Source organism: Phyllostomus hastatus, unplaced genomic scaffold (assembly GCF_019186645.2).
Source record: "Phyllostomus hastatus isolate PE091 unplaced genomic scaffold, TTU_PhHast_1.1 phas_scaffold_501, whole genome shotgun sequence".
Classification (NCBI taxonomy): domain Eukaryota; kingdom Metazoa; phylum Chordata; class Mammalia; order Chiroptera; family Phyllostomidae; genus Phyllostomus; species Phyllostomus hastatus.
In genome coordinates this window covers 1541024-1552206 of record NW_025334033.1, presented here as the reverse complement: position 1 = coordinate 1552206, position 11183 = coordinate 1541024, and the positions used below count along the sequence as shown (strand labels likewise).

Genomic DNA, 11183 nt, shown 5'->3' with positions numbered 1-11183 from the left:
CCCTCTGGTTTTTTATCAGCTCAAGGTCCCAGGGTGGGTCCAACTTCTAACTACATGGCCTGTATCTCCTTCACCTGCCTCTGGAGGGAGCTTCTGTTGCAATCTGGAGTGTGGGGCCTCCTGTCTCCCCTCCCAGGCACTGTTCAGTCTTCTGTGAAAATTGTGGGTGTGTTCCCCCTGCCCCTACACTCCCATCTTAGTCTGTCCCAGTTTACTTCCAATACTGTACAGTTTCTGATCAAATAGCTGTCTGTTTCATGGGGGTGGGGGAAAACAACCTGTATCTGTGTCAGCTCTCTCCTGCTTGGTGTAAATGGCAGCTCTGTGTGAGAGCTATTGCCGAGCAGAGCCTTGAATTCCCCTTGTTGCACCACTTTTCTGAATTCCCTACTTTGATGGCCTCAGTGAAATAGGGCCCTGGTACCCAGGGTACTTTGTCTCCCTGTGAAAGGTTCAAAATGGGCGGTTTTAGGTGTTCCTCTTGGTGTCTTTCTCTTGTGGAGGAAATGCCCCCTGCAAGATTGTTAAGCCAGCCCAGCCAGTTTTTCAGATCTTCCCCCTTCCCCCCAACCTCCATCCTCCTAAGGCTGGGGGCAACCTTCCCTTCCAGGCAGTTCTGCTGAGGAAAGAGGTTCAGTCTTGCTTTAAATAATCTCAGGCACACAGTTCCCAGCCCACTGCTCTCAAAGTATACAGCAGCCCACGCTCTCCGTGCTGGGATGGGGTGGAGAAATCACCCTGCTTTGCATGTTTTTGATCAATTTGTCCAGCTGTACTGAATGAGAACAAATTACACCCACAATCCTTTTTCCTTGTTGGTAGAGCAGCTGATACCTGAGGTCCCTGCCCAGCACACCTCAGCTCCTCCTTTTAAAAAAAAAATCTCCCTGGGTGCTCCCACTGCAGTACTCAATCACTGTCCAGCTTACCAGATACACCACCTCTCCAAAAAGTCTAGACTCTATCCCAGTCATGGCTAGCGATGGCCCTCCTCTTCCACCACTTGCAGGTGCAGATAGTATCTCTCTCACTCTCTGGCACTCTCTGGCAAACACCGGTTGGTGTTTGCTGTTGCACCTAAGGGTGTGCCAATAGCTGTGTGTTTAGCCAGGTTCTCCCCAACGACTTCCTTCATGTATCCAAGTTGCTCCTGGCCTAGGTCTGGGGGTTCCCTACCCTGAGAGGGTAGGAAGCCACTAAGCTGCTATCTCTGACCAGGCTCTCCATGGATGCAGGCACCTCAACTGCTCAGGGATTTTCCTTGTCCACCTATAAAACCTCCTTACAGCCCATTTTGAAGTGTCTTCTGTACTATTTGGCTTCCAAACTTTTTATCAACTAAGGTTCCATTGACTGTTCACTTTACTTTTTAGAAGATCAGCTAAGTGTCTGAGTTACATGCAAGAGCAAGTAGACTTGGCTCCCACCTACTTGGCCACCATCTTCCACCCTCCCATAAATTCTAAATTCTAATTTTCCTCCATTTTCTTCGGCTGCTCTACTCTCCCTCCCCTTCATTTCCCCTTATGTCCCTTGCCCCTTGTCTCCTTCAGTACGAGAATTCTGAGAATCAGAGAAGGGAAATGACTTGATCTTCCAAGGGTACCTTAAACACCTCTCCGTTTTCACTGGCAGTGCAGAGTTAAAGGGAAAAAAGTACTACCAACAATAATGTGACTGCTTTAATTTTTATTTAATTTAATGTTTTTGGCACTGTTTAAAAATATATGAACAGTAGTCAAATTTAAAAGATCATTACCATGTTTGACGTTATATAAATGAAGCTGACAAAAAGATTAAGTTCCAAGAAAACTTAAGTAGTACCGTGATTCAAAAAGACTGTATGTCTGTACCTAAAATTCAGCTTGCACTAAGATTTAGCATGCAGAGTTAATAACTATGCACATAGCCACTAACTTATGTCTTATAATATACTTAAAATACTGAATCCAGAGTACTGAATGCAGGCTTTCTACTTTTGATTAAATAATTCTCCTTTTCATTATTAGAATATAATTAGTCTTTCTGTTACAAGGCCTTTATCATAGTGTAAATCCAGGGTGAAGTTACATAATAAAACTTTTGACTAGCAAGTGAAACAATAATTAATAGATTTTTAATCTTTATTTTTAGAGGTACATGAATTTTACTTTTGCTTTTATTCTCCAAGAAATATTTAAATATAGATTTCAGTTTTGATCTTTAGGTGCAGATAATTTCTTGTCAGTTTGGCATTTGCATATTTTAAGTACATGTGAAATTAACTTTTGCTCTGACTTTAAATACTCAACACCTGCCATATTTGCAATCAATTTCAAAAATGTTTGCAATTATTTTTTATGAATAACATAGAATTTATTATAACCAATTTATCCTGCTTAAAAAAAGTAGATTTGGAAAATATATATGCTGCCGATAGTACCAAATATATAGAAAAAGTTTTATAGTGAGTACAAAAGAATATCAAATAATTAAAAGAAAACAAAAAAATTCTTGAAGCCTAGTAGTGGTAGAAATAATTATATATAACCAAATGTATAACAACCAAACTATAAATAACCAAACATTCAATACACAAAGAAAAGAGAAGCTAGTAAATATACATTAATGTTGTGAAATCCATGTTGTAAAACACAATATTTTTCTACTAGGTCAATATATGAAAAAAAATTATGAATAAGTTTAATGAAGATATCAGAAACTATATTTGTAAGGCATAAGGTATCACTTCAGTTGAAGAGAACCACAAGGTTAGTAATATAAGTAGTGTTTTATGTAGATTAAAATCTTTAATTTTTAAAATAAATTATGTAAAAAATTATTACATATTTTAAGAGAATTTATACTTTAGAATCATAACTAATGAGAAATTGGTTTAAATTGTCTTTAAATATTAAACCAGGAACTGATGTTTTGCAATTCCCTTCCACTTAGGACAAAAATCCAGTTCTATAGCTCAATAACCCATGTCATTAGCAAAAACCCTGATGCTGTGATCCAGTGGAGGCCTGTCATTATCATTCAGGGTTATGTTCCTTCATAGTGAGCCCTGATTTTTCCAGTTCACATGATGATTTCTCAACTTTTGCATGGCTGATTTAATATCTTCATTCCTCAGAGAGTAGATGATGGGGTTCAACATGGGTGTACAAACTGTGTAGAACACAGAAAGGAACTTATCCACAGAAAGTCTGCTAAAAGGCCATATGTAGAAATAAATGCAAGGCCCGAAGAAAAGAATTACCACTGTGATGTGGGCAGTTAATGTAGAAAGTGCCTTGGATAACCCACTGGAGGACCGACGCCAGACAGTGATCAAAATGATGGTGTAGGAAATAATTAAAGCCAGAAAACAGCTCAGTGATATCAGACCACTGTTAGTTAGTATCACAATTTCCATTTCATAAGTATCCATGCAAGCCAGCTCTATCACTAGGGGAAGGTCACAAAAGAAGCTGTCTACTTCATTGGGGCCACAGAATGGCAGATCCACTGTAAAAGCCAAGTGGCTCACAGAATGAAGAATGCCCACAGCCCAGGAAATAAACACAAAAATTATACATAGTCTCTGATTCATAATTGTACTGTAGTGTAGGGGCTTACAAATGGCTATAAACCTGTCATATGCCATAGCTACAAGCAGCATCATCTCACTCCCAACGAAACTATGGAGAAGGAATATCTGGGCCATGCAACCCTCAAAGGAGATAGTCTTGTACTCAACAAAAAAGTCCACAAGCATTTTGGGGGTTGCAAAGTTAGATTGGCAGATATCAATGAAAGAAAGGTTACTGAGCAGGAAGTACATGGGAGAATTAAAGTGAGAGTCAGAGGAAATTATGATAATAATCATGATGTTGCCCAGCAGTGATGTCACATACACCATAAAGAAGATGGCAAAAAAGAAAAGCTGAAGATCCCAGGATTTAGAGAGTCCCAGAAGCACAAACTCAGACACCACCGATTCATTTGTGTGAGCCATGTATCCAATCTACAGTAACATAAATTTAAAAAATCAGGAATATATCACACAGTGATTGGCACTATATCTAGTATACATACAAAAGAAATATAACCAGCTTTGAATTAAAAGTCAATTTAATTTAATTAGTAATACAAAAAAATTGGCTAATATTTAACACCTATGATTGCTGTGAAAAGAGGGAGAAGTGTGAAAAGAGAGGACTAAATATGGATCCTATCATAACTGGGAACATAAGACACACATATTAAAAAATAAAAATATAAAATAAGAAATAAGAAAATATAAGTGGTGCATTAGTACCATACGTGTTATAAAGATGAAAGAAATTATTCTAAAGAGGAAAAGTAAGGTATCATGGAATAGGCATTATTTTAAGCTAAAAGTTTTTAAACATTTGAAATTTGGTAGCTGAAACTGAAGGAAAGGGTGATTTCAAGCAAAAGAGTAACAAGAATGAAGATACAAATATAAAAAAAAATCCATTTTAAATTTTTCCTTAGTAATTTTATTATAACATTAAAGAGAGGAGCAGGGAGGGGTAAGAAAGAAGAGAGAGGAGGAGGAGGAAAAGAAAAATAACAGGATGTTAGATAAAGTTAGTGTTATTATATATATAATATATATATAATTATATATATTATATATATAAAAATTATATATATATAATTTTTTTTTTGCTTGGGGAGAAGAGGCTGACCAATCTCTCAGAGGAGAAGGACCTTTAGCCTCTTTCTCAATGGGTTTTTGTTGAGTTTAGTTTGAATAGGAATACAGGGCATATAGGTAAAGCTCATCAATCATTGTCAGGCAGTAATGGTCAAGGAATAGAAAACATTCAAATATCTTCTATTTGATATCTTCTACCATTCAATAGATAACATTCAAATATAAGATTCTACCACCTTATAGTTATAAGGGCTTATTCTGAGTCAGGGTCAGATAGATAGAGTGATGCCAAAAAGCCATAGTTTTTAAAGACTTTATCTTTGAAAAACGGTTTTCTGAAAACATCCAAGTTTCCTACCAATCTTTCTAGTATCTAATAAGCAATAAGTTTTGTCAGTCTTCATTTTTCAAAATATAGGAAACAACTAGAAAATCCTCTGCACACTTATTATTTATGATTTCTTAATCTAAGTAGAACAGATGAAGTTCGTTATATCTCACTTTCTTCTTAATATTTAAGGTAGACACCCATTAATAAAGATACATAACATTTACCATTTACTTGCTGTGTGGCTGACCTTAGAAGAGAGAACTAGATTATCTCCAAAGCTATTTTTACCTCTAAACTTCTAAGTATAGAGGCAGTTATGTTATAGAAACATATGGAAGTTTTAAAAGTCACTCAGAATTCTTTGGACTATACACAGAACAGCCAGAAACTTCTCCATTAATGAATCATTATTTTTTTTTTATCATCAGTGTGCCTCAGTATAGAAGTGTTTTCAAATTGTAAAATACCCATAAGAAAAAAAATTCCCTGGTATAAGACCAACTTTGATACTTAGAAGTTGATGTTACATTAATATCCATCTTTAAATTATGTCAATAGAACTCCAAAAAAATAAGCATATTTTTCTTTTCATTATCTTGTTTTATAATAAGCCTCATAGCAAAAAGCTGTAAAGAATGATATCCTTATTGACTATGACACTACTTTGTGTAGCTATTCCTTCTTCATTCCAGGCAATTTTTAATAGTCAGTAAATACTTGTTTAACAGATGACTAAGAATTCTCTAAATAGAAAGCATAAAAGGGGCAGAGAAGAAACAGATAATGGTGATAATGTACTTCCCTTTCTTCCTCAGATACTGATCCTATCATTATTAGGGCTGTCCTAACTCAAGACAGTGGGACAATCATAGAAACCCAGAAGTGGAGAATAGGGATTTGCCTCTTCCAGGTAGTTTCCAATTTGACTGAGACAAAAATAATTTCCTCTTTGGTTTCTTCTAGTTTCTGATTTTGCATCTAGAAGGCAATTTACCAATTATTTAACTAGTCCAAATATCTTCAAATGCATATATAATTTCTCTCAGTTCTTTAGTTCTTCCTTATTTTCCGCAAATTTGATGTCCCTCGGTTTGTTTCCAAGCTTCCCATTTTCTGCTATGAGTCCTCATACCAAAAATATTCGCAATACACTCTTCACTCCCACACTAACCTGTGCAGAAGCAAGCCCTTCAGGTTCTGCCCCGTGGTTGTGAGGGCTCTGGTACTGTTGCCAGGACCATCTATTTAGAGTATCCTAAGGCAAGGCAATATAAAGTCTTCTATCCTCATGTCAGGAAAATGATTTCTTTGGGGAAGTAAGAATTCACTCTTTAGGGATGTGAGGTTACCCTGCAGTAAAAGTAATTATATTTTACAAAATATTTTTTTCCAGAAATAGATAAAAAAAATTTTAAACCAATTTGCTAGTATATATGAAAGCAAAAGATGATTTGATTTTTTATTGATACCCAGACAGCAAAGTAATTTTGATCCCTAAGTTCCTGTCAAGAAAATGGTTACACAATCTTACAAAACAATCAAAGCCTCATGGTGCCTACCTCCAATCATGAGGAACTTATTACTTCACAAAATAGATGAATCTACTTGGAGTGTCAGCTGGCTCGACCACCTGTAGTTTAATGTAATAAATTTATTCCCACTGTAACATGATGATTCCTCAAATATTTAATGTTCTCACTTCTCCATGACAAATCTTCTATTTCTCCCCCAAATTATGTCAACAGTCTTTTCAACTGCATTTTATATGTTTTCTAGATTTCCAATGGTTATAATGTAGATGTAATATTCAAATGGTCATCTTTTAAAAAAAGCTGAAAATAATATTCCCTAGCACATATGTATATGTATATCCCTTACTAAAATATTTCTATAACAATGGCATATGATTGAAAGATATAGTTACTAGAAAAGAAAGTAAGTATATATAAATTTGGGAGTGAGAAATATAATATTTTAATGCAATGGAATAATTCATTGGTTAAAATTACTGAATTATATTTCATATATAAATATGTGTGAGATTAAAAGCATAATATCAAGGAAAAATTGAAGATTGGTAAAATTATTATGTGTACATTTTTATAAACCAAAAACAATTATGGACACACTTATGAAAGAAGTTTTAAAATATCCGGAGAAGTAGTACAAATTGTGAATGGTGTAAGAAGGAATACAAAAGAGTTAAAATCATATAAAAAGGGCTTAAACTAAATCAATAATATTGCATATATTTCTAAATGTTTAATTAATCTATGGAAAAACATCAATATTTACTACATGTATAATGTAAATTTTTTAAAGATTATTTAAAAATTTTATTCCTTATGCTTTTATATCTTGAATATTTGCAATTAAAAATGATCTCCACTTTTTCTTCCTTTCCCCACCTCCACACAACAACTATAACAGTACAAACAAATAAATAAATTAAAATAATTTCCAAAAAATTAAAAATACATTTTAAAGAGCACAACTTTACAAATTACAAGGAAAATATAATGTAAGGAGGCATTTTTTTTATTAGAGAGACTCAGTTTGCAAAAAATAAATACATCTCTTTAAATTAAACTCTAAATATAATATAAATATAGCATAACTTCTTTCAGAAAATAGAAATATTTTTAGAAGTTGACAAATATGCTTTGATATTTGAGGTCTGTCTGGACATACATCCAACCATTGTTAATATAATGAGAATGGTTTGTGTGATATCAATGTAACTTGGCAGCCAAAGAGAGCGGAGTAAAATGTGCATGTATGAACAATGACGACTTCACTGTACTAGTCAATGGGGTCAGTAGATGCCATTGAGTGAGTATGTGTACTCTGTGGCCATCCCATTCAAAATGACTAAGTAGAGCGACAAGTCTGATTCAGCTTTTGCATTAAATTTGGACATTCCTCCATGGAAACTATTCAGATGATTCAGAAGCCTGCAGCTATAGGCAACTGGTGATTGGTAGCTTCATCACAAAAACATGCTTGCTTATGCCTCATGTCTCTTGCAGAGTTTTTTGATGAAACATCAAATCATCCAGGTGACTCAGGCCCACTACAGCCCAGATTTGGAGTTCTAGGACTTCTGGCTTTTCCCAAAGCTAAAATCACCTTTGAAAGGGAAAAGATTTCAGACCATTGATGAGATTCAGGAAAATACAAAGGGGCATCTGATGGCAATTGGGAGAACTGTGTGAGGTCCCAAGTTGGCTATGTTGAAGGGGACCAAGGCTTCATTGCCGTGTACAATGATTCTTATATCTTGTATCCTTCAATAAATGTCTCTATTTTTCATATTACATAGCTGAATACCTTCTGGACAGACCCTTGTACATCTATAACTTTAAGATTAGCTATTTGGTAAACGTAGAATTTTGAATCCTTTTTATATTTAGAGGCATCTCCATCTCTGTTGTGTGAGCCTATGTGGTAAATGTGCTAAGCCCTCTGCTGAAACAAAGGTACTTGAAATGCTCCTCTCAGTCCAAGCAGACAGAAAGTAGGCATATGGTAAGCACAACTGGATAGTATTACTTAGGCCTTTGAATCTTAAGGGAGTTATTAAATAACAAAGGGACAGTTAAAAACGATTACAATCCTAACATAATGTTAGACTTCAACAATGGTGGTTCAGGGAGGATGCAGTGTCAGTGGACAGTTGCTTTTACCACACGGACGTGGTCTTGGCTATGTCTCATGCTTCGTATTTCTAATGGTTTCTGTTTATTTCAGGGGTTGTCTCTCCAAATGTACTACCAAAAATGTAAATAATATTAAATGCTTATAATAGTTACTTTTTGCTTAGGTTGGTCAGAATTAGTTTCTTTTGCTTGCAAAAAAAATCATTTTCAAAGTAGTCTGTATAAAGTTAACTAGGAGGGTGAGTTGTGTGAGAATACACAGAGAACATTTGTAAGAGAAAAATAATCAGAAGTAATTCTACCAAAAATATATTAAAAAATGTGAAAATTAAAATATATAGACAGGTACAGATAATAGTACAGTGATTACCAGAGGGAAAAGGGATAAGGGGAGGTAGAAGAAGGTAAAGAAGGATAAATGGTGATGAAAGGAGACTTGACTTTGGGTTAACACACAGTACAATATACAGATAATTATTACAGAATTGTATACCTGAAGCATATAATTTCATTAACTAATGTCACCCCTATGCATTCAAGTAAAACTAAAATTAAAAAATAAATAAATAAAAATAAAATATATATAGAGAAAACAGTGAATGCAATGAAATAGCATCTAGTAATAGTTGTATTTCTAGGTATAACAAGTATTATTTTTAATGAAAGTGTTATTATTTTAAGGAAATACAGATTAATAAATCTGTGGAGTTTGTGGAAAAAATGAATTTCTATCTGGATGCCCTTTCAGATGGCACAGTAAATTTCAGTTGGGTCAAATATGTAATTTAAAAAACTTATAGGAAAATTTAAAAAATGGGAGAAATATTTTTTATGATTTGAGGGTTTTTTTTCTAAGCATGAAGCCATGATAGATAGGATTGATTGATTTACTGAATTTTTTTTAGATTTGGTGTATCAAAAAAACACATTAAACAGTAAATAAGAAAAATGCCAAACTGGAAAAATACGTGCAACATCTATGAGGAATAAAATACTAATTTCTTATTCATCAAAATATTCTTAGACACAAAAATAGTGATATATCAATAACCAAGTAGAAAAATAAGTAAAGGCATATGCAAGTAGTTCAAAAGAATAGAAAAATTCTACAACAGTACTGAGACCTCTTTACCTCACAGATTGGAAAACTTTCAAAATAATTAGGGTGGTAGATGACATGATACTATGTATAGAGAACTCTAAAGATTCCACCAAAAAACTATTAGAACTAATAAGTGAATTCAGTAAAGTAGCAGGATACAAAATTAATATTTAGAAATTGTTTACATTTTTATACACTTTTAATACATTTTTAAATCTCTCTTGTGGTTTAAGAGAGAGATTTAAAAAGCAATCCAATTTGCAATCACATAAAAAATAAAATACTTACAAATAAAACCAAGGAAGTAAAAGAGCTGTATTCAAAAAACTGTAAGATATTGAAGAAAGAATTGAAGAAGATACAAAGTAATGAAAGTATATCCTGTGTCCAAGGATAGGAAGAATTAACATCATTAAAATGTCCACACTCCCAACACTGGCCGGGTGGCTCAGTTGGTTGGAGCATTATCCCATATACCAAGAAGTTGCAGGTTCGATTTCCAGTTAGGGCAAACACCAAGGTTGTGGGTCCAATTCTTGGTCAGGGTGCATACTGGAGGCAACCAATTGATGTTTCTCTCTCAGATCTATGTTTCTCTCTCTCTCTCTCTCTCCTTCTCTCTCAATAAAAGCATATGTTCGGGTGAGGATTGTAAAAAAAATATTCATACTACCCGAAGAAAACTACAGAGTCAATGTAATACCTGTCAAAACACAAATGTCATTTTTCACAGAACTGGAACAAATAATCCTAAAATTTATGTAGAAAAACAAAAGACCCCAAATAGCAAAAGAAATCTTGAGATGAAGAGCAAAGTTGGAGGTGTCACACTGCCTGATATTAAACTGTACTACATACAAGGCTATAGTAATCAAACAGCATGGCACTAGCATAAAAATAGACATATGGATCAATGAAACAGAATAGAAAGCTCAGAAATAAACTGACACTTATATGGTAAATTAATCTATGACAAAGGAGGCAAGAATATACAAAGGAGTAAAGACAGTCTCCTCAAAAAATGGTGCTGGGAAAACTGGATAGAAACATGAAAAACATTAAACTGGGTCATGTTCTTACACCATGTACTACAATATACTCAATGAATTAAAGACTTTTAAATATAATACTTGAAACCATAAATCTCCTAGAAGAATACAAGCAGTAAATTCTTTGAATCACTCAGTAATATTTTTTAATTTTTTTTAATATCTCAGGCAAGAGAAACAAAAGAAAAAAATAAACAAATAAGACTACATCAAACTGAAAATTTTGGCAAAGCAAAAGAGTCCATCAACAAAATGAAAAGACAACCTACTGAATGGGAGAACATATTTGCCAATGATATGTTTAATAAGGGGTTAGTATACAAATACATGAGGAACTTGTACAATTCAACACAAACACACACACAAACACAAAACCAGACAATCTGTTAAA

At 34.2% G+C, this 11183-nt stretch overlaps 1 protein-coding gene across 1 annotated transcript; it reads right to left on the bottom strand.

Moving 5' to 3' along the window:
• Positions 1-3037: 3037 nt before the first annotated feature.
• On the bottom strand, positions 3038-3982 carry LOC123808448 (olfactory receptor 4K1). The gene has a single exon (XM_045823099.1). It carries the CDS (start codon positions 3980-3982, stop codon positions 3038-3040), a length of 945 nt encoding a protein of 314 aa, XP_045679055.1.
• Between the last annotated feature and the right edge of the window lie 7201 nt (positions 3983-11183).

What these genes read in the sequence shown, in the direction of transcription:
- LOC123808448 (XM_045823099.1), bottom strand. Translation starts at nt 3,982, where the DNA reads ATGGCTCACACAAATGAATCGGTGGTGTCTGAGTTTGTGCTTCTGGGA.